Genomic DNA, 24,922 nt, shown 5'->3' with positions numbered 1-24,922 from the left:
ATGTCCTTGCATTTTGGTTTTCGTGAATTCACAGAATTTACAGCAGTAGGGCAAGAAATAGTACTCCTAGAAAATATTTGTGAACTGTATTTCAGCATGAGCAAATATGCACGTGTAGATTTTCTCATGCGAACACTTGAGTGTTTAGTTTATTTTCCGTCCAACCACTTTTTTCCCAACTCTGGAAGAAGGTTTACATCTGCCATTGTCAGGAGTAAATTTCCAACATTACTCAGTATTGGAAAAGATTAGAGAAGAGTTGTTGAAACCCCTTAAGACATGCAAGTTAGTAGGTTTGCACAGACTCAAAAGGACACTCCAACCATGGAACTATTATTGTTTACCACTACCTTCAGTCCCAGTACGTAACGCAAACGTAGCAACATAAAGGGATTGCTAGTATTCAACACTAGTATGGTATGAGCCCTGGCATAATCAGAGAGGCTATATAAGAGCTCTTGTTTAATGAGATTGCTGCCATAATTAGTCGCCGCACAACATGGCACCAAAGGGACAAGTGGATTTTGTTACAGGACAAGTAGATTTATGAAGCAACCTGCCCCATGGACAAGTAGATATTTTAATAAATTCCACACCCCTGCCTTGTGTTCCTTAGTCTAAATGCAGCCCTTAGAAAATTAGTGGTGCAAAAAAGGGTAAAAGGGTCTGGGGCCAATTTTAAAAATATGTTTAAATCTAGCTTTCTTTAAAATGCCCTTCAGGAAAAGACTCCTAGGGTGTGAATAAAATGGGCATAATAAAATGGACGGTGTCATGTGGAGACCTGTGGTCGCAGCCACAGGGCCCCTTCATCTCTATGGACGGTGTGAACCCTGCCGGTTCTGCTAAAACACGATGCAGAAGATTCCGCCTAAACCGGGTCATTAATAATCTATAATGTGCACTGCTTAAACAAGACGGGTATGGTTTGATGCCCTCAGCAGACGTGACTACTAAATGTTCTCTCACTGACTGCTTAGCTAACTATCTTCCCGGAGCACTGAGACACATTTGAAGAACCGATCCTTAACCAGGGCCTCATCTTGCATGCTCACTTTGGAAGGATTGTTGACTAGATCTGCAGATCCAATTTTCTCAAAAGACTCCTTCACATATTTGAGCCAGGGTATTTTTAGCCCGTGATCGAGGGAAAGACAGTCTTCTATAACCTGCCTGCTGAAAGCCACCTCCTCGTTTGCCCAAATCTTTATCCAACAAACTAGGGGTTTGATTGCCATCCTGTCCTTGATATAACTGACAGAATTCCTCATGAACAATATGAGCTGGCGTGCTCTGGGGGACTTAACAGGCGCCGAAAATACATATTCTCTTCCATCTGTAGATTGTTAGCCTTAATGCATCCCCACACCTCGCTTCCATACAGCACTTTAGCACAGCAAATGGAACTGTATAGTCTCAGAATCTGCTCTCGGGACCAACGTCCTAACCTATGTGCAAAATTAATTATAGACCTTGTGCATCTAGTCATAACTTGGCACTTCTCTTCTAATAAGTATTTAAAATGTAATAGCCCATCAAATAAAATCTTCAGATACGAAAAGGACTGTACCTTTCCTAGATTAGATCCAATTATGTAATTATAGGATTTACCTGTTTTTTACCCTCTTCCATTACATAGATTTTGTACGGTTGCGGGATAAGTCCAGATTCTCCATAAACGACAAAACCAACAATTTAGAGCTGCAGGCCTTTGGGAGTGCGGGCAAGAAGTACTGAGTCATCTGCATAAAGCAGAAAGGGGATCCCCCAGTACCTATCCTAGGGGTGTCCACCTGTAAAGTGCTTAGTGCATGGTCCAAACCGTTTATATTTTGAGTAAATGAAAAGGGAGCTTGTATGCAACCCCGTCTGACCCCACTAGAGCACGTAAAGGGTTCTGTCATTTTTCCCTCCCGACTATCTAACCGCAGCCCTGGTATTCAGATGCAAGGATTTTAAAATGTTAAGCCCCGGGTCCACATAGAGCCCACACATAATTGCCCATAATTTCCCCTCGATTGACTGTCAAAGGCCGCAGTCAGGTCCATAAATGCCAGATACATCGTCCCTTGTCTGACTATCATGTATTTGGCAGAGCTAAGGTACAGGTTAAGGCATTGGTCAGTGGTAGATTTCCGAGGCCAGAAGCCAAATTGAACGTCAGTTATGGCCCAATGCTCCACTGCCCAGTCAGTCAACCGGTTCATAGTACCTTCGCTGACACATCAATGAGGGAAATCAGGCGGTAACACTGTGGGCTATCCTGGTTATCTTTTTTTTAAATGGGTACAATCGTAGCTGTGGTCCAGGATGCTGCGTTTATGACCCTAGTCAGGATTGGCGCCTAAAGATCCACCTCACTTATAAAAAGATCGGATGGAATCCCATCCAGACCTGGAGTCTTATTCTATGTTAGGCCTTCAATCCTATTCTTACCTCACCCAGTGAAATTCTTGGTGGGGATATGCCCTGCTCCCAATGCTGCTCATGCAAATGGTCCATGCTTGGGTGGTGGTTATAAAGCCCTTGAAAGTACTTATGCCATTGCTCCGGCAGGATGTTGTTGCTCAACCCCGGTTTGTCAGCATCTTGAAAACAGGGATTGTTTATGACTCTCCAGAAGGTGGTAGAGTCCTTTACTGCCACTGCCTCAGTTAGGTCTTCCCAAGCATGTTTTTGTAATCGAATTTTACGACAGCCAACTTCTAATTTTTCCAGCACAGGGTCACTCTGTCCCTATTTCTTGGACACTTTGTGAAGGTGTCTTTCAGCATTCAGAGCGTGTTAACATTGTGGGTCAAACTCTATAAATTAGCAACTATTTGAGATACACCCTTAAAGGCATCAACTAATTCTGCCCCTTCCACTTCTGGGTCTAAACACTTCTGGGTCTAAACACCTCTGAACAACATTTTCACCTTTTAGATTTATAAAAGACTGCACCATTGACTTGTGTCCATCGTAACCTCCTGCCTTGGTCCGTGGCCCTAGCCACCCCACTCCACCCCCCCCACTCTAAGGGGTACCTGGTTGCGGCATGCATCAACAAGTGATAAGGCAAGAGGGTTGTGGTCACTAAAGGCGCTACAATCCATATTGAACCAAGTCAGCCAATTTCTATTTGATGTAGAGACGAAAATATAATCAATAAATGAGACATCCTCTACCTTTAAATGTGGGGTGAACCATTTTATTCCGCTTAACATCAATCAGATCCATTGTGTGCATTAACGCATACATGTTTAAGAGGCCCCAGAGTTCCCCTCCCTCCTTTGTATGTTCCATGTGTGAACCGTTCTGAAAAGTACAGGTCGACTGATCTCCAAATGATGCTCTCAGATTTGGGCACAGGTTACAATTAAAATTGCCTGCTAAAACCAGCCGATGAGCTATGAACCCTTGCTCCTGTGTTTTGTGGAGTCTAGTATCCAGTTCATTCAAGCTTGCAGAACCCTGTCCATTTGAATTATTATAAAATGTTATGAAAAGAAACCTGTAACATTTATTAAAAATGTGAGCCCCTGCGTGACTTCTGAGCCCAAGCCAGATCTAACCATCTACCCTGTAATGTAAGATCTACATATAACCAGCCCTCCCCTGGCTCTCCCCGACGAGGTCTTAGGTGCTGGGCTAAAGAAGGTTTTATATGCATCTAAGAAAAAGTTATTTACTGATTCCCAAGTTTCTTGTAAGCAAATTATCTGAAATTCCCATGTATAGAGTAGCCATTGTTCATTCTCAAATTTGGTGGATAGGCCTGCTATATTCCAGAGACTATTTTTTTATATCTCCCATTTAGCCTTTTTGCACTAACAATTGCCTGGGAGTTGCGAGACCTTTGGTTATCTTACTCACATTACTAACCACATGGGCGTTTACGACCTGAAGGTCGAAAGTATCTTGGTCTTCCACTGTCCCCATGATGAACTCCGCTACCCTCCCCTCTAGGTTAGTCACGGGGTTATCACTGGCTCGTTCTACTTCCCGATCCGACTCAGGCGATGTAATTAAGACCTAAGTGGAGCAAAGGTGTTAATTATCGAGACTGTTAGCCTGCCAAGCTGCGCCCTCTTGTCAACCTGCATATCCATAAGGCTTGTTGGGATCGACCAAGGATCTATAATAATAAAAAAAAAGCACGGCAGGAGCAGTTTAATACTTGAATCCACTTCGACTGGATAAAGCCCTCTACTCTGGGAAAGAGTCTTACGCACTAGTTCAGGAAACCCAAGTGTCACAATCACACAGTCCCCCTGAAAACACTTTCCTGGATCCACCGATCCATATTGCCCTCCTTGCCATCAAATGTGTCTATGATCTTTAATATCAAACCCCACATTGCTGCACGTCCAATGTGCCACATTATTAATCTGTTGTCGTGGGTTCCTCTTTTGAGAGGTGTATGCTGGGACACCTGTTAAAACAACTGTACAAGGGCTGGGGGAAGGTCTAATACTGGTAGGCCAGGAGTACTCTGCGCAAAATCATAAGACCATCTTGTTGTGGCTTTTGCACATTATCTGCCCTTACGGTATCTACTGGCTGTGATGGGGGATTACCCAAGATCCCTTCCCTAGGTTCCCTCGGCCCCCCATTAACAATACTTGGTCTTGGTGCTTCGGGATATGGACATGGGACTATTGGCCCCAACACATTCCACCGATAGATAATCACTATCCCCATTTTTCTTCCTCCCATTCTCACTTACAGGAAATGGAGCTGGGGGCTTTAGTGACTTCTGATCCCCCAGAGCAACACCTGCATGCCCCTTGATTGGCTGATGCACTATTAGAGTTCTGAAGTAGTAACAGTCTTTCTTCTATTGCCTCTAGTTTACACATAAGGGGTCCCATGAGAGTAGTCATAGTCTCCAGTCTTTTCCATAGCTAGAGGTAGTCCCTAGGATCCGCTAGTGTGCAACTGCCACAATTTGAAATACGGTTCTCAGCCAGTCCATTGTTAGGTTCTGTGACCTAATTGTCGGGAAACCTAATTATTTGGTGTTTAAATCTGGGCCTTGGCTTTTGCCTTTGTGAGGCTCCTCCCCTTGTGCGCTTTGCAGCAGGCTCACCAGTGCCTGCTATCAAACACGTCGGTAGGCTTATCGCACTTTCCCTGGTTGCCCTTTTGGATCGGGTGATAACCTCACCACAGCCAGTTTTAGTTTCATTGAGCACCGTGGAGGGCCTCCACGTCTCTTCAATCAATATGGACGAAAAATCAAGATTCCCATCTCCTACAGAGTTCTGGACAGGTTTGGCAGTGTTGATCAACTGATCACTTCCGATGCCACTGGTGGTAAAACCGGGAGATCAGCTGCTTTACCATTAATGATAGGGCCTCGGATGACAGAGCATGAATGATCCCCAAGTTGCTGCACACCTCTAGGGGATTTGGCCATGGCTATGCCTCCCATTGATGACGGTTTTTGGGCAAGTGAGTCTTTTCTGTAAGCTGAATCTGGTGGGTCAAGAGGACTCTGCTCTGGTCAGAAATGAGTCCAGGGTACCTGCCAAATCCCCCCCCCCCCCCCCCCGCTAATGGACCTGTGGCCTTGCGTTTGCTCATTTTATCAGAGGACTGTTGGTCAATAGCAAATAATCCCCACACAGACTCAGTTCAGTACCTTATTTTAGTTGCTGAAGTCCACCTTAGCACGTACAATTTCAGGGGTGTGGCCCAGCTCAGCCTCTTCCGGGCCCTTGGCCTGTGCTTAGCCCGGGCGCGGCCAGAGCCCTGGCCCCCAACTTGAGCGCATCCTGGCGCTCGGGACGTGCGCGCTGCAAAGAATCGTGGGAAATGTGGTTCAGGCAACAGCGGTGATGTGGCAGTGATATGACCCAGAAGCAGTCAGAATCCCAGGCCTCCACCAGTGATCTGGCCAGGCAGCAGTCGCAATCGCGGTCCCAATAGTCAAGGTAACGGGCAGCGGATTATGTAAAGCGTGGAAAAAGTGCATATTTACTGTTGTAGGTTCCAAAAAGCCTCTAACTTGTGTGTCATTTTGTGGAGCATATGTTGATATGTATTGCTTGTTAGGAGTTTCTTATTGGGTTCATATTACGGCGGGCAAAGCTTGTAGGCACCTGCCTGTGGGGGATGCATTTAGGATCACATGGCATTTCTTACATGCTACTTTTACATTGTATCAAACCACTTTTCAGTAGTTTACGACCTTCTGAAGGATTGAAGACCCATGTTATGCCCCTCCTGCAATGCAGTGAAGCAGAAACCAGATGCTGCTGCCCACTGGAGTCCTAGCCTGCTTAAGACAATAGTTTGACTCATGAACACACTGGATCTTGTGAGCTGCTGGGTTCCTGATAAGTGCAAAATCAAGTTTGCTTGTGAAGCTAATGAAATGGCATAGCTTACAGAGCTGCTGACCTTCTGCCTGGGGAACTAAGTTAAAGTATTGGTGTCTGCTCTACAAAAAACAATCCAAATAAATAAAATTAAATTCCTAACAAATAAATTGAAAACGTGGATAATCTGAAACAAATGGTGCGTAGAATTGTTACAGAGCAGTTCAAAGAAAAACAAGCCAACCACAAAGTAAACATAACACAGGAGGGGGAAGAACATGAACAGATGGTCTTGGGATGCATCTGATGAGTAGGAAACCAAGAAATGCAAATGCCAAGTCTGTTAGGCAGGAAGCGGCCGCCATTGCTGAAGCTGGAGTCCAGCGAGTGCTGTGAACATTAATGAAGTAAATAGTTCTCCGAAGTGCTAATAAGAGGTCCCGAGTAAGGACACATGTAAGAGGGCCACTCTTCATGGATGTAATAGAAAAAAGGGAGGTACTAATTAGTCTTATAACATATCGGAAGCCAATATTTACAAAACAATGACGGAAGCCAATGAAAAACGTGCAGAGAGTGGGCGGAGCTTCATGTCCATACCTGAATACAGCAGGTCTTGAAGAGACAAAGCAAGCAGTGCCTAGCCAAGACCTAAAAAAGCATTGGTTGAAATGGCGTTTAAGCACCTTTTTTTGCTTATTTCAGGAAAAAGTGATGGGCCAGAATAAAGTACCAGCTCTACAAGAGCTACATTAAGCCCAGAGAAATAGTGGGGAGCCTGCATCAAAGGTGTGGTGGCAATTTGTTGTGGGAGAAGTGAACGGTTCCATTTATTGTACTCTTTGGGAAGATTGGGAGGGGTTAGTCAAAAAGAAGTCAGATTTATCTTGGCAGCAACACTACTTCATAGCCAAAAGGGGATTGAACGTGATGCACCCCATGTTTAGGTGTGCTTTTTGGAGAACATTGAACGACCTAGATATATAATTGGAGATTTTGAGTACAGTTAGTTCAGATGATGTAGTGTTTCCAATAATGCATTATTTGCAGATATGGTGCGTTTGAGTGTGGTATTATACATATCTGGGAAATTAGGGATGATAGAACGTTAGATTTGGCGGTCTATTCATTTCAAAAGGACAAGTAGACATAAAGGAGTGGAGTGTATTTATATGTATATAAAGTATATATTACATAGCAGCAGTCGCCACTGTAGTTATAGTTAGGACCTAATTATCACGAGAAAGTGCTGTTTTGGTTTGCTGATAACCATTAGACAAATTCACAAAAGTGTCTAAAAAAAGTTTACACACCTCAGCTACAATGTTTTGGAGGGAGCCGGGGTGTGGGCTTGTGGTTAAAAAAAAAAAAGTTCCAAAACACAATTTCCTGTGCATATTCCACATGGATCTTTAAAGAGAGTCTAGCGAGTTCTCAGGAACTACAAAAATTACCTGGTCGCAAAAGTAATTTGTGGACACCAAAAACAGGACAAGGGGACTCCGATCCCGTGCCCTGAAAATGAAAGTGTAAGGCTGGGAGGGTACTATGATCATCATTGATAATCACTTATGACATAAAATTACACTGATGGCAACACTGGGTATGGCAGGGGCTAGAGTTCTAGTTACTTCAGTTAACTAGAACGGATGAATTTCAGTGCATTTTTTTAAATTTAAAAATGTTACATTAAAACTAACGTTTTCATTCAACTATAACATCACTTTAAAGTAAATTATATATACACACTTGAGCCTGTGATTGCAGGTGGGGTCCACCAGCACTTATTTTTGAGGACAGGCATTTATTTTCCCTCAGACTTTGAGTAAGAGAGAAAAAACAAAATGGGAGGGGGGGGGGGGAGAACAGTGACAAAAAAAAGCAGGGATAGAATAAAATTTGCAAAATAAAGAGGCAGTGAATGCCTTAATAGATTATAGGTGGAATCAAGACTACCACAGACCTTTGAAAGTGACTGCCAGGAGCTTCTGAGCAAATCTTTGGCCCTGGTATATACATAGAGTAGGTGGGAAAGTGTAGGTTGGTGATCAGGTTACATGTTAGAAAGAGAAGAGAAATATTCATCCAAAGAAAGTGAACAATTAACGCCTTTTTGCTTTTCAGTTAGGCTAACAAAGTCAATTATTTGCTAGCTTTTGTAAAGCAAGTTTCCTACTCCAGGGAGCAATCAAAGGAGCTTTGAAAGAAAAGTGCATAACTTTTGGGAGATATTTCTCTTAGTGAACAAAAAAGTTGTGCACGTTTCTTTTGAAGCTCATTTGATTACTGCCTGAAGGGAACTTCTCTCACCAAACCTAAAAAATAGGTGGCTTGGTTAGTCTAATTAAGGTTGAAATATTTGCTTCGTTGAAAGTATTATATATTGCTTAAGGGTGTGTCTAACAAGATAAGCATATGAACATTCATAAATCTATTTTGAGCAACAATACAATAGAGCTGGAGAGCTACCAGGCAGTCAGACATTCTTAATATTTGTGGTAACATACTTGGAGGATAAAGAGCTCCCTAATTTAGGTTGACCAGGCATCCAAGATTTCCCCAGAAACTATGCGTTTTCAGAGGACTGTACCGACGTTTTTCCTAATTTTGATACATGTACAGTTTAGGACAAATCTCAACTCATCCTGCAAAATGGGATTTGAAAGTATACCTGGGGCTTTAGAAGTCTGAGTTTCGGAGCGTGTAGCTTTGGACCAGGGGGTGCCGCAGGGCTCATCCCTGAGTCCAACTCTCTTCAATCTCTACATTGCTCCGGTAGCCACTATAGTGGAGAGTCACGGCCCGCGCATGGTGTCTTATGCCGACGATACACAGCTGGTCATCTCCCTGTCACGTGTGCCCAGTCTAACGGCGGACATCTTCAGATCGTGCATGCAAGATCTTGCAGTCTGGATGTCCGCCAACTGCCTCAAGCTCAACGGAGGAAAGACTGAGGTGCTGGTCGTAGGGGGTGGCCAGGCGGCGTGGACGTCGGCATGGTGGCCGCCATTCCTGGGACCAACACCTACCCCCTGCCAGGAAGCGAGGAATTTGGGCATCTGGTTTGATTCCAACCGGACCTTTGGCCCCCAGATCAATCGGGTGGTTGGATCCTGCTTCGGGACTCTCAAGAGCCTTAGGAAGGTGCTGAAATTCCTACCCATCAAAGCACGCCAAACGCTAGTGCATGCACTAGTCACATCTAAGATGGACTATGGCAACCTTCTCTATTTAGGGACCTTAGAGAAGAATCTGAGCTGCCTGCAGGTCTTGCAGAACGCTGCTGCTTGATTGGTGCTCAGACTACCCAGAAGGGCTGCCTCTAAAGCGGCTCTTCAGACCCTGCACTGGCTCCCGGTAAGAAGCAGGGTGGAATTTAAAGCACTCTGCACTTGCCATCGAATCGTCAATGGTAGGGCACCCCTTCCATTGCAGGGACTGCTGACACAATACGAGCCTTCCCGTTCCCCTAGATCTTCCGGCTCGGGCGTCTGTCCATGCCCACGGTGTCTAAAGCAAGGATGGGCGGAAGATCTTTCAGGCATCTGGCTGCGTTAAGCTGGAATAAACTTCCTGCGGCGTTGCGTCTTAAGCCATCCAAACCAATCTTTAGAGCCAAGTTAAAAACAATACTATTCACCCGGTAACAGGTTCTGCCCCCCTGCAGTTTCCCTGCAAGCACTCGCTCCACAGCGCGGGAACACGCCGCTGTGCATCACCAAGAGCTTTACAAAACCCCCTATTATTATTAATTAAACGTAGCCTTGTAAATATGCGCCCCTGCTCCAAGGCTATGTTACACCTAACCTTCTGCGCTGCCTGAAAGAAAAAGATAAACATCTCACCAAAACCGAACAGGCCAGATTTATATGAACACACCTCGATCATTGTAGTCTTCTGTCCTACTTCTATGTCTGACTTGTCCCAAGTTTTACTTCTCAAAACCTGGCCACCTCCTACCCTAAGTTTAAGAGAATCATTCTAACGCCTACAGCTCGCGATTGGTTCATCGCAATGCTCTAAATGGACAGTCACCGTCAGCGGCGTCAGGAACTGAGTAGATGCACTTTCCTAATTGGGGAGGCAGAGTACCTGCCCCTTTCAGCGGACGTTTAACACTTATAATGGGCGATGTTCTGAACTCTTCTGCAGCAAATTGGTAGTCTATGACAGAGGAACCAGCACTTCTAAACGTGCCATGAAAGTACTGTTTAACAGTGTACACGTTTGAGTGAGATGCATTTTACTGGAGGTGGGGTTACTGCACGTTGGGTATAAATACATACTACAATTTTGATGAGCGCTGGAAAAGCAAAATTTGATATAACTGTGCGGCACTGGCACCTGGTAGGCAGATCAGGTCGTACGGTTGGGGTACACGTACCGTTACTGCGCTGGATCTTGATGACCTGGCCAGGGAACAACCGGCTTATGTCCATAGTTGCTGCGATCGTTGCGCCGGTCTGACGTCTAATGTCACAATGCGGAGAGCACGTCGGTCTTGGCGGTGCACACGCGCTTCTTCCCTACAGTGAACAAGGAGACCGGCAGGCGTACGACGCTTTCGTGGCACTATCGCAAACCACGAACACAGTGACAGATAACGGCCTAGCTTTCAAACTCCGCGCGCCCCTGCACTTCGAAAGTTTTAAACTTCGTACGCCGGTCATTTGCGTCAGCACGGCGCTTCACGTTGAAGCGCCAGTACGTAGACTAGCCGCACGTCCTGCTGGGAAGTGTAGTTTGAGGTTTATTTTGCTCCTTATATGCTCATAAGATTATTCCCGTACTTCCGCGTCATTAATGTCAGTTTAGCGGTCATCAGGTGTTTGTGTTAATGCCAGTCTTTGACAGCACAAAAGAACGATAATTTTATTAAAATACTCATATTTGGTTGGTGGTAGCCGCAGATTAACAATTGCAACGACTACCAAACAATCAATGTTTTAATAAATATTTTCTTTTCTGCTGCTGTTTCGGTAGTACCTGTATTGTAATTGTTTTTTCAAATCCAAATATAATTGACAATGTTTACTGATTACTCAAAGATGAAAGCTATCTCAAACTCATGAAGGATTGGATAGTAAGCTATTGGGAGATCATTAGAGGTAGCACTTCAGGGGTAACTTGGGATGCTTTTACTGCGGGTATTCGCGGGGAGATGCTGAGTTTTAGCTTATATTGACAAAAGCAGGATGAGCTTGGAGCGAAGAAGCTGTCTAAGCAGTTATTGATGCAGAGGAGGAACTGAACTCAGCAATCTTTTCAGGGGTCCCCCTTGATCAGGCGCTCCTTAAAGTCGCATGCGCAAAGGCTGAAGCAGTAGAGAGCATTGCTAGTAAAGCGGCTGCTACTTTTTTGACAAGAAAGGAGCAATGTCAGGAATCAAGTGTGCGTTTTGGGCATACTCTGGTGGTGCGCACAAGACAGGAAGCGCCTTAGGAGAAGTTAAGGGGATTTCGGGTGGAAAGGGGGGAACAATTATGACCCTGATGGGATCCGAGAGGTTTTTAGGCAATGTAGATTTTCCTAGTGTTCATGACGGAAAGTCTTAATTTTATTAAAGACACGGAGGCGAGTATTATGCTTTCTAATCTTGCATTTAATTACACAGCAGCCAAGATAAGCAAAAAGAAAAAAAGAATACAGTTCCCAGAGGGCCAGAGAACAAACTGGGCCATGGGAATGAGAAAAAACGAGAGTGAAGTATCCAATCACGGAGGACCTAACAGATAAAGACCCTAACTGACTGCGCAGCTTCCTCTTTTCGCTGACGAGCAAGTCATATAATGTCATAAAATAAAGGAAAAATGAACAAAATTAAGGACAGAGCCAAAGTCCAGGAACATAAGTCTTGCATCAGAGGAATCCAAGGAAGAAGACCAAACAGGACACCAGAAGAAGGATCCAGGAGCACTGGAGCTGGAGAACGTGGAGGTGAGGACCTTAGAAGCCGAAGGGTAGATCTCCTAAGACGAAGCCGGTGGCAGGGCTGGATTCGCTGTAGGGAGGGAGAACAAATGTTAGTAATGTTGCGGCGGGATAATACTCGCCTCCGTGTCTTTAATAAAATTAAGACTTTCCGTCATCAACACTAGGAAAATCTACATGTTATGGCAAGACCAAAGGCTCCTATTATGCTTGTTTAAAGCATATTAACAACATCAGAAGCCACAGTATGAACAGGTTTGCAATAGAACATGCGAAAAATACTGTAATTGGACCAATCTGCTGATCTCAGAATGTCTTCCAAACGAGAGCCAGACCAAAAGGCTTTAGAAGCCATGGCTCCCCTGGCCGAATGAGCCCCGAAGACGGAGACATCAACTCCGGCAAGAGACATGACCCAACGGACCCAACGGGCAAGGGAAGGAGAGGAGACAGTGAGATGGGGTTTACGAAAGGAAATAAGGAGTTGAGAATGAGAGGGCGTTCTGAGATTAGCGGTCCTTTGTTCGTACACTTTTAAACACTGTCCAACACACAATTTGGGATGAGCTGGAAAATAAGGATAAAATACTGAATCCAAGTTAGTCTTAGTTCGTCTGCATATCTGAAATAATACACCTGTAGGAGAGAATTGGCGAGCAGAAACATCTCGAGCCTTAACATCAGAAACTCTCTTAATGGAAATGAAACACAGTAACATGGTAAATTTGGCAGATAACATCTTGAGTGAAAGAACAGAATTGTCTGGCCAATTTGTAAATAATTTAAGAACTACTGTAACATCCCATAAAGAAGTATACTTAGCCAACGGCGGTTTCGCACATCGAACTCCTTTCAATAGACGACAAATTAGAGGGTGAGCACCAACCGGTTTACCATCAATCTGGGAATGGTTGAGAGATATGGCTGAACGATAGAGATTGACAGTGCGATAGGCCTTACCTGCGCTGGCCTCTGAAGCGAGGAAATTAATGATAAAATTCAGAGGAGCTGAAATGGGATTGAGGTCCCTTTCCAAACACCAGCTTGCCCAAAGAGACCAGGCGGATTTGTATGCCTTGGAGGTTCCAGGGGTCCAGGCCTGGCTGATGAAGATCGAAGCCTCTTGTGAAATGAGGACGTTAGAAGTGGAAGGCCGGAAACTTTCCAGGCCGACAACGTTAGGGAGTTGTCGAGAATGAGACTGTGTTGTTCGCCTTGAGGATTGAGTAGAAGATCCCTGAAGGAGGGAAGAAGGACTGGGAAGTCCACTGCCATCTTGAGAAGAGACGGAAACCAAACCTGTGCCTGCCAGAAAGGAGCTACAAGAACTAGAGACGAAGACTGGCGGCGAATTTGAGAGAGAACCCTGTTGATCATCAGAAAGGGGGGGAAGGCATAATGCAAATGATGAGACCAATCCTGCAGGAAAGTGTCTGTCGCCAAAGCCATAGGGTCCGGTCGCCAGCTGTAGAACTGGGGCAATTGGGAGATGAGCCGGGATGCAAAAAGATCGATAGAGAAAGGGCCCCAAAGTTGGGAGAGAGAAAGGAAGACGGATGGACAGAGCCTCCAATCGCTGGAATCTCGAAGAAACCTCGAGTGCCAATCCGCCACAGTGTTGAGATCTCCTGGGAGATACTCGGCTGACAAGGATAGGTGATGGGCGAGGCAGTATTCCCACAGACTTTTCGCTAAGTCCGCCAGAGGCTTGGACCTGGTTCCGCCAAGATGGTTGATATAGCGGACCGCAGAAACATTGTCCATACGGAGGAGGATTGAACAGCGAATTCTGTTCTTTGAAAGGCTTTTGATCGCAAAGGAACCTGCAAGCATCTCTAAACAGTTGATGTGCAACGTGGACTCCTCGGCGGACCATGAACCTCCAGTCGAGATTGGTCCACATCGGGCGCCCCAACCCGACAGGCTTGCATCGGATTCTAAGACAAGATCTGTGGCAGTGGCGAAGATAGTCCGGCCGTTCCACGCATCTAAATGGTCTATCCACCATTGAAGCTCGGTGTGGGATTCGGGATCTAGGGCAACGAGATCCGTATAAGCCAGACCTTGTCTTAGGTGCTTTATTTTTAGACGCTGAAGAGCGCGATAATGAAGAGGGCCAGGGAAGATGGCTTGAATGGAGGAGAAGAGGAGACAGACGATCCTCGCCAGGGACCGGAGAGATAAGAGAGAGGACTGAAGAACGGAAACAATCTCCGCTTTGATCTTGGAAACTTTGGAGAGAGGTAGGCGAAGGGACGCTGCTGCAGAGTCCACCAGAAAACCCAAGAATTCCATGTTCTGAGACGGGATTAGAGATGACTTGTCTGTGTTGATGAGGAAACCCAGGTCTGATAGAAGAGATTGTGTCAAGAGCAGGTCGGAGAGAAGATTCTGCTTGTCGGAGTTCATGAGAAGGATGTCGTCCAAGTAAATTATCAGCCTTATGCCAAGGGATCGAAGATAAGCGACCACTGGTTTTAAGAGTTTTGTAAAGCACCAGGGCGCAGAAGATAAGCCAAAGGGAAGAGAGGTGAAACAGTAGTTGACACCTGCCCATTGGAATTGAAGAAACTTCCATTGGGAGTGATGAATGGGTACTGTGAGGTAAGCATCCTGAAGGTCCAAATGGACCATCCAGTCATTTGGGCGAATGGTGTCTCTTAGATCTAAAATTGTTTCCATTTTGAAATGGCGGTAAACAACAAACTGGTTGAACCACTTCAGGTTGATTACAGTGCAGAGCTTTTTATTTTTCTTTTGAACCAGAAAAATGGAGCTTAGAAAGCATGAGGAGTCGAAGGGAAAAATTTGAATTGCTTGTTTTAGAAGAAGAGCTTCGATTTCGTTTGAAATCTGAGAGGCCATGAGAGATGAGAAAACTAGGGGAGGAGGAAAGGATGTTTGAACGGGAGGGGAGAGAAATTCGATTAGGTAGCCTTGGACGGTGTTTAAGACCCAAGGGTCTGAACTGAGAGCACACCATTTTTGAAGGAACAGCTTTAAACGACCCCCCACAGGAGGGGAAAAAGAAAGGCTTACCTTGCTGGTTGGAGTTGTTGTGACGATAGTTTCTTTGACCTCTGCCTCTGTAGCCACGGCCACGTTGGGGGTAAAATTGGGGCTTGTAGTCCTGGTTGTTATTGGACGACCCTCTGGAGTCTTGATTGTAGGGACGGCCGGAAGAGCGGCCCCTGCTTCTGCCGGCCCGTCCAAAAACCTGAGGGGCGAAAACCTTTTTTACGGTTTGTTGGGCTTTATCCAATGAAGCAAAAGTAGAGACAAATCTGCTGAGGTCACAAATCAAATTTTCTCCGAACAGGAGACCATTAGCCTTGGGGCCAGGATCCATAGGGGCGAGATTTGAGAGTTTTGGATCCAATTTGATAAGGAGACCTTTGCGGCGCTCATGAGTAATTGCAGAATTCGCATTCCCTAGGAGACAAAAGGCGCGTTGTGCCCACATGGAGACCTCTTCTGCAGAGAGTTCCGTACCCTCTAAACGGGCGGCTTCCGCCAAATCAAAGATACGGGCTAGAGGACCCACAATGTCTAGCAACTTGTCCTGACAAGTGGACCAAGATTTGTCTACCCCTCTGCGGGGGTCCTTGCCAAACTTGGAAAAGAAGGTGAGAAGAGGTTGATCAATGGAAGGAACTAATGTGATTTTGTCGGGAAGAGCTGGTTTAGGGCACTCAGATTTGAGCCTGGATCTCACTGCGGACTCCAGAGGGAGACGCAATCTGGCTGAAATATATTCTCCGACATGATGGGAAAGAAGCCATTCCGTGGAATTTGGGTGACGAATAGAAGTGGGGTCAAAAACATGGGAAAGCCCTCAGAGTCAAAGACTGGCTCAAAAAAAAAGAATCTAGTTTAGCAGATTTGGAAGGGGGGGTAGAAGGGTCAGCAATGTCAAACATGTCAACTAACTTATCAGCGTCATCCATATTATCATCATCAGTGTCCATTATGGTCGAAATTACCAATTTTCTCCTAGGAGACTCTGCAAGTTTATCTTTTTGTTTTCGTTTGCCCTCGGAACCAACAAACCCCTCCTTAGTAGGAGGCCTGGGAGGCACTAAGTCCTCAGTCAAGAGCGAGGAAGACTCGCCAATCAATGACGCTTTTTTAGAGGCACGAGCCTGAGCAGAGTGGTCCACCTTTCTTTTTCTGCTTTCCCCCGCAGATTGGGCCAATACTTTGGACATGATGCTTAACATGGAGTTCTCCATATTTTTTGACATTCGTTTCATGGAGACTTCCACAGCTGTTTCAACAGAGTTATTGATAAATTTACTCAAGTCTTTTTTAAAAATTTGGGAGTCCTAAGCAGGGACTTCCTCTGAGGAACTATCGTGTTCCATATCCAGGTTATGTCAGAAAAACAACAGAAAGGCAGGAGAGGCAGGCGAGGGTTAATTTTTCTAGCAGGGGTGTGTTTAGAAGGCGGGCCGAGCAGAGAGCGTCAGTCGGGCTTCACACGAGGAACAACCAGGAAGCAGAGAGCCAAAGGACTGAAAGCGCCGACACGCTGAGGAGCCGGGGACCGGAGAAGCCTCAGGGAGGTGAGAGGTGTTCAGGGAAGACGCGTGAAGCAGCGCGAGCCAGGGAGCTACCAAAGTGAGCCCGGAGGGAGGAGCGAGGAAATGTGCACCGGAGCCGAAAGAAAAACACGCTGAGAGCGTTAAGGCAGCAGCGCGAGGTCGCGCTTTACAAATATAAGTTAAACACCATGAAAACGGGCATAATTTACATAAATTCAACAATAACAGGTCTGGGAGCAAAGATAAAGACACTTATCTGACTGCGAGCAGCAAGAAAAGAGGAAGCTGCGCAGTCAGTTAGGGTCTTTATCTGTTAGGTCCTCTGTGATTGGATACTTCACTCTCGTTTTTTCTCATTCCCATGGCCCAGTTTGTTTTCTGTCCCTCTGGGAACTGTAGTTTTTTTTTTTTGCTTATCTTGGCTGCTGTGCAATTAAATGCAAGATTAGAAAGCATAATAGGAGCCTCCGGTCTTGCCATAAAATTCTACCCTAGGTTGTATAGTGAGGATCAGTCAAGGGACCTAACAGCTATCCAAGGATATCTCAGGGATATCTCTGCTCCTCTACTTTCTGAAGGAGATAGGGAGGCACTTATGCACCCTTGGCTCCTACAGAGATTCTTGCAGCATTGAATAGTCTCCCATCGGGTAAGGCTGCTGGCCCTGATCAGATCCCTATCAAATTTTATAATGCTTTCCAGGAGTCAAGTCAAGTCAAGTCAGAGAATTTATATAGCGCTCTACATACCCAGAGGGTCTCAAGGCGCTTGAGGAGGGGAGGGGAATTACTTGTCAAATATCCACGTTTTAAGTTGCTTTCTGAATGCTAGGTGATTCTGAGTAAGGTGAAGGTGAGTGGGAAGGGAGTTCCAGGTTTTAGCTGCCAGGTAGGAGAAGGATCTACCTCCCATGGTGGTTTTGTTGATGCGGGGTACAGTGGCAAGGGCTTGGTTGGATGATCGTAGCTGGCGGGAGGGGGAGTAGAAGGACAGTCGTGTGTTGAGGCATTCTGGTCCGGTTTCGTAGACTGCTTTGTGTGCGTGGGTTAGGAGCCGGAAGGTGATCCTCTTATTGACGGGTAGCCAGTGGAGGTTTTTCAGGTGACCAGAGATATGTTCTTTACGCGGGATGTCTAATATGAGCCTGGCTGAGGCGTTTTGGATTCGTTGGAGTTTTTTCTGGAGTTTAGCGGTAGTACCGGCGTAGAGGGTGTTTCCGTAGTCCAGTCGGCTCGTGACCAGGGCGTGGGTGACCGTTTTCCTAGTTTCGGTGGGGATCCAACGGAATGTTTTTTTGAGCATGCGAAGAATGTTGAAGCAGGATGAAGAGACGGCGTTGACTTGTTTGTACATCGAAAGTGAGGAATCCAGGATGACGCCCAGGTTCCGTGCGTGGTCTGTCGGGATGGGTGCTTTTCCAAGGGCTTCTGGCCACCAAGAATCGTCCCATGCAGAGGGGGAGGTACCTAAGATAAGGACTTCTGTTTTATCAGAGTTCAGTTTCAGACGGCTATGTTTCATCCATTCGGCAACTTCTTTCATTCCTTCGTGTAGGTTAGTTTTGGCGGTGTGTGGGTCATTGGTGAGTGATAGGATCAGTTGAGTGTCATCCGCGTAGGAGATGATGTTGAGGTTGTGTTGGCGTGCGATGGTTGCGAGGGGGCTCATGTATACGTTGAAAAGGGTGGGGCTGAGTGAAGATCCTTGTGGAACGCCGCAGATGACTTCAGTGGCTTCTGATTTGAAAGGTGGAAGGCGGACTCTCTGGGTTCTTCCGGTGAGGAACGAGGTGATCCATTCTAGTGCTTTTCCTTGGATTCCGATGTTTCTGAGGCGCTGTAGAATGGTGTTATGGAGGTAATCCGTCTAAATCTGGTAGATACATTATGGCAGGCTCAATTAGGAAATTTTGTTCCAAGCTCTTGGGCAGGCACCAATATAGTGACAATTTAAAAAAAAAGGTAAATCACCTATAGAACCAAGGTGTTATAAACAAATAACGCTTACGAACTCTGACGCAAAAACCTTCTCCAAGGCATTAGCCCTTAGACTTTGTAAGGTTATAGGTGAACTGGTTAGTCCTGCTCAGCATGTTTTTATCCATGGGAGGGGTACTAGGCAGCACGTCCGCAAAGTTATCACCCTGCTCAATGTCACAGAAGTCTCAGGAGATCCCATGGCGGTCATGTTGTTGGATGCAGAAAAGGCATTTGATCGGGTCTCCTGGGACTACCTCTGGATGGCCTTGAGGTGGTGTGGTATTGGCGAGGGATTTATCAACGCAATCCAGGCTCTTTATAGAGTTCCTACAGCCCGACTCAGAGTCAATGGAGATTACACTGCAGCCCTGCAAATTAAGGGTGGCAGTCGTCAAGGGTGCCCATGCTTGCCGCTATTATTTGCGGTGTATATTGATCCACTAATTCATAAATTGGAAGCAAACGATAAGATTCCTCCGATAAAAGCTCAAGGTCAAGATTTCAAAGCTTTGGCATACGCAGATCACGTGGCTATAGTGGCCCCACTACCCGCTGGTGCTATAGCTGAGGTGGAATTAGAAGCCCTGGTATTCGGTCAGGTTTCAGGATATGCGCTAAATGGGCCTAAGACCCAGGTATTTAAGAACAAGGGTGCAGTATGCAATGACGTACGAGTCGTTGACTCCGCTGTATACTCAGGGATTAGTATCTCGGCAGATCTGGATAAGACTGTTGATAGAAACATTGAACCTATAATATCTAAAGCCAAAAAAGACCTTGATAGAATGTATAATCTCCATCTCTCTTTAGTAGGGTGCTCCAATGTAGTAAAAATGATTATCTTGCCCAAGTTCCTCTATCTTTTTAGGGCAATATCATTGAAATTTGAGGCTAAATGGTTTTCGGCGCTGGAGCACTTAATTAATTGGGCACATGGGAAAACCAGGAGGGCTCTTCGTTTTATGTCTCTATCAAGGGCTAGGGGAGGCTGGGCTGTCCCTGTTTTCAAGGTGTACTACTGGGCGGCAGCCCTTCAGTATATGCGTGGGATATTAGGGAGGGATGCATCTGATCCGCAGGTTAAACTCGGTTCTAGTGATATATATTCTATACTGATGGGGGGGAGGCAGAGAACTGCTTCCTTAAATGTACTGATTACAGTTATTTTAAAAGACCCCAGTTTAAGACACTGAAGGCTGCCTATAAAGTTTGGGCGTCATTTCGGAAAAAATATGGGCTTGGTAGGTTTAATGCATATACTCAGTTAGTCAGGAATCCATCCCTCCTGGTGGAAATATTTGCAGATTCTGGCTGAATGAGGATGACAGGGAGTCCGGAAACTGGGTGATCTGATGGGTCCTAATGTAGTTTCTCAGTTTTCTGATATACAGGGTGCGTATGGTATTGACAGGATGAATTTTTTTAAATTTTACAAGTTCAGAGCTTTTTAGTGAATAAACGAGGAGGCCCTGCTGGGTTTGGTAAAAATAAGATATTGGATGTTATTGAAGGCGGTATAGATTGTACTATACAAAGGTTCTATTCTGAGCTCTCTGCAATGAAGGACGGTGATCTGGGAAAATATGGGAATAAGTGGGCAGATAACCTCGGGGAAGATCAAGACTGTTTCCGAGAATCATTAGAGTTAGGACAGACTATCTTGTGTTCCGCAGGGCTTCAGGCCCAGCAATATAAAACGATTTTCTCCCTGTATCATACACCTGCAAGGATAGCTCAGCAGGGGGGAACTGCAGGTACTAGATGTCCCTGATGTGATAGTTCAGATGCAGAAATAATCCACATTTTCACATCTTGCCCTCAGTTACAGCTATTACTGAGATCTATAGAATCTTTTCTTGACAGAACTCTAGGAATTAAGATCTCTCTCACACCATCTTGGATAATATTTGGGGTAAGCAATGATGACGAGCAATGCCCTTCACACTATTTTCTATTTATGACCATGTCGGTTTTACAAATGTGTATTGTAACAGCATTCTTTGATAAAGAACCACCAACTTTTCAACAATGGCTTGCTAGGTTGCTCTCTGTGTATAATCTCGAGAAGGGGATTTATGCGAGGAAGGGCAAAAGGGGGAGATTTCTTGTGAAACGTATCTGGGAACCTATTTTGAGTTGGAAGGAGAATTTGTAATGTTTTAAGTTATGCCTATCTCATTATACTTTTGTGGAATTAATTCCAATGATTAATGTGGAGGCTAACTTAACAGTTGGTGAGAAAATGTTTTTTTTTCTCTTAGCCTATTTTCTTTTTTTTGTCTCCTTTTTTGGTTTTCCCATAGTTTGCTTGTTTATGTTGGCCGAAATTTCGGGGTATTGCTACAGCGCGACTCCAAAAATTATTTCTAATTATTACTCCCCATTTCTCTGATACCTTTAAACACACAAAACATGCACCAGTGGGGCCCATAACACTGCGCATTTATTCTGTTCACTTACACTTGGCTTCAGGGCTTCTGCTGAATCGCAATGGAGAAATGCTGTAACATTTGGTGGAGCGTTTAAAACTTATTTAATATTTACACTAAAGTTGAAAACATTTTACCATGGTTTTATATTAAACACTTTTATTCAGGCACACCACCATAATGGCAATGGATCTGCTAGAACAAAATTAGGCATAGGAAGAAACAAAGACCAGCTTTTAATTCTTCATTTCTCGAATTTTTATTCAAAACAAACTTTTAGTATGTCCGACATTAAGCATTTATTAATTCCTTACTCAGTAAATTTTGACCTTTATTTCAAAAAATGATCATTTTATTAAGAATTCAAGAAAATCGCCTGTTATAGAATTCAGTAAAGTTTAGCAAAGAACAGATAGTTCCAAATTCTCTCTCACCTAACATCCCTAATTAACACCCTCATCTTATCCTTCAATCCTGCAAAGCAAACAAATAGAGAAAAACATTAGAGTTCTTACATCCAGGAATCGGTCAGCAAACGGGCAGCATCTCCAGTAGAAATCGAAAAGGCAACCCCAACCTTACAAAACCAGGGGTTTTTATACCCTATTTCTCTAGCTTAATCTATCTAAAATGTAACTTACACTACTTATTCAAGCCCTGATTGGACAATTTCGGGGTGGGTGAGCATCATCTCACCATTAAAACATCATTTTCACAACGTGTCAGCGAAAAAATAAAGGGTCTATGTTTTAGGACAGTCTTTAGCCTAGGTGTTTCCTCTAGTAGATACATCAGTGAGGTTTCACACAATCACAGCCCTTAAGCATCCATTTTTGGCACCCATACTAGGTTCCAGGCCACAGCAGCCTTGAACTTTCTCGAGCACAAGCAGTTCACTCTGACTTGCATGATTTTGGAGCGCCTGCGCTGTCCATCTCTTGCTCACTGTTTACCCAAGCAGCCATTTTTGTTTAGGCCTCAGAGGCCACTTTCTGGAACTATTATAGAAACAAACACAAATCCGTGTTAATTATTGAATTTTAACCCATTCTGTTTACCTCCCACCTTACTAATATTTCCCATTAGTTGTTACCTGGCAAATAAGCCACATAAAAGCATTTTAAACTTACATAATTGACCCTCTCTTTGCACAAAACGTGTACAAAAGCACATTTAAATAGCATTTTGCTAATATCTAAGTGGCACATTAGTTCACAATACAATAACGTTACATATTAGCTAGTATTATTGCAATATGCAAGCAAAATTAGTATTCCCCGTGTATAATAATAAAAATAATGTATGCATCTTACTCTATGGTTGGTTATTTTCACAAAACATGCAATCAGTAAATATTAGCGTTATGGGACATTGACTTTGAGAGGGGTACACAAAGGTTTGTGTTTGCCACCTCGCTCCATCAATTCCCTCTTCTGGTGATTCTATAACCAAATAACTCCCAAAATTTTGGACAATTTATCAGAACATGTTTCAATTCCCTTTGTTAATATTATCTATACTTTCGTTTCTTTCTCTTTTGAATCTTTGAAAAACTTTTCTTTTATTTCTTCCATTTCTATCTCGTTCTTTTCTCTCATTCTTGCTTGTTGTTCTTCATTCCTCTTCTTTATTGACTTTCTAAAATCTCTTCTACCTTTGTAAATGCAGCATAACTTTATCATAAAGATTATTATCACTAAGATGGTTATTGGTATTAGTATCTTACCTATAATTGAACTGCCTATTTCTTGAAACCAATGCTTAATTGCTGAAAAACGTTTACCCAACCTTTCAAGGACACCTTCAACCTCCAGCGGTTCAATTTCTTTATGCAAATCTGTATTATTTATAATATATTTTTCAATATTCTGACTTTAATCTGGAATATAAGTACAACAATGTTGAACTTTCAAAATTCCACAGACTCCTCCCTCTTTTGCTAATAAGATATCTAGGGCAAGTCGATTTTGCATAACCATAGTTCTCATAGCAAGCATTTCAGTATTTACCATCAGGAATCCTCCTGCTGTGTCAGTTGATAATCGATTAACTATTGTAGACAATTTTCAAATTCTATTCGCAATGAACGTAATCCCCACTGCTGGTATCATTGCTCCAAATACATCACCTATTATGTCTAACACACTTTCTCGTCTTTTCCGACTCAAAACTTTACCTATTTCAAGCTTTCCATTAGTACCTCTATCTACATGAAATTTTAGGAAAGACCAAACCCACATAACCTGTTCCGTACGAGTGGTCCGGCAATTTATAATAAGCTTTGTTCCCACAAATAAAGTAAACCCCAACCTCCTAAAATTCTATAAGTATCTTCACAATGACTTGTACGCACAAAATAATTATCATACATTGTATTATCTCTTCTAATACTAAATTTTCCCAACATTGGTGCATCTATATTGATTGCTACATTCACATTTTTATCCTCAATATTCTCATCATCAAATGTATAATATTTAGACTTTGCGTGTTTCATTTTCTCATTTCTTTTGTAAGCAATTCTATTTCCTCAACCATATTTAAGAAAGATTTCTCTTCAGCTCTCATTTTACATGTCAAATTATGAGTAAAAGCATATTCATGCGTTAATTCAACTACTTCTAAAAAATATTCTCCCATTACCTCTGCATGTTTTCCTTCATTTAATAAATTATCAATTTTTAATTTTGCAAATATTTAATCTACATTGGAATAATGATAGTCCAATTTGCCAGTTTTATAAAACAGACTTGCAATTACACTACAAGTTACTCTATATGTAAGAGGAAGGTGATGATACGTCACACCTACTGACACTGATGCAGGCAATTTTACACAAACATAACAATCATCAACATTCATTGTGTTAATATATTCAAGCAATAATTTTGAAAAGGTATTACTAGTGAAATCACTTATAGACCTGTCTTGATGCAATTCTGGTTTGTACACATGAGTTTCAGGTATCTTTTCTTTCTCAACTAGCTTACTTGAACTTACATTTGTTTTTAATTTTGTTAAATTTGTTTGGAAAGGAATCACAATAGCTAAAATCATCTATAGATAACTAATAACCCCATACAAATTGTAAAGCACCTACACCATTTTCTAAAAGTTGAACATTTCGTTTTATGATTATTCATTGGCATTTTTCGAACAACGTTTCTTCGATCTTATGTCACCTATCAATTTCACTCCACTCAGCACTCTAACAAGTTTTCTTCGACCTTGTGTCAATTTCTATTCTAAATTATGCTATGTTTAAGTTTTCTAACAAGTTTTCTTCGACCTTGTGTCAACTCCGACCTCTTCTATATTTACAGATACCGTCTCACAGGACTTCAGATTTTTACTTGAATATCATATACTTTGAGCACCTAACTTTTCTTTTCCCTTAGCTGACCTTTTTACTCACTTTTCCCACTTGACTTTGGGTTGTACAGATCTTCTTGGCTACTATTTACTTCAACAATTGGTGGTAGGACAATATATGTCCATTCAGGTGATTTATACTTCTGGTTTGGACGTCTTACTCTCTTTGGCCTTTGAATAGTCTCTATTGTCGTTCCCAGTGCTTCCTTTTGACTGGTAATCTCATTTACTTGATCTTCTTGCTCTTTGATTGTGTTCACTATTTTGAATCTCAATCCTCCAGCTTCTTTAGGCCAATTGTCTCCTTTACAGACTCTTTTAGTCTTTGGCTCTATTGTATTATGCTCCATTCTCCAAGCTCT

General features: G+C 43.6%; 1 protein-coding gene across 2 annotated transcripts in view; it reads right to left on the bottom strand.

Annotated features, from left to right (window-relative positions):
- The window catches only part of KIF2C (kinesin family member 2C), a 1,247,488-nt gene extending 1,236,501 nt beyond the window's left edge, over positions 1–10,987 (bottom strand). The window contains exon 1 of one of the 2 annotated variants that reach the window (XM_086952306.1): positions 10,690–10,987. In XM_086952306.1, the coding sequence (XP_086808432.1) occupies positions 10,690–10,744 (55 nt within the window). In that variant the 5' untranslated portion in view covers positions 10,745–10,987. The remainder of the gene's footprint in view (positions 1–10,689) is intronic. The other variant, XM_086952307.1, reaches the window with a different exon arrangement.
- Positions 10,988–24,922: the final 13,935 nt, after the last annotated feature.

Source organism: Lissotriton vulgaris, chromosome 1_1 (assembly GCF_964263255.1).
Source record: "Lissotriton vulgaris chromosome 1_1, aLisVul1.2, whole genome shotgun sequence".
Lineage (NCBI taxonomy): Eukaryota > Metazoa > Chordata > Amphibia > Caudata > Salamandridae > Lissotriton > Lissotriton vulgaris.
The sequence above is the reverse complement of the archived record's forward strand: the minus strand, read 5'-3'. Positions and strand labels throughout refer to the sequence as shown.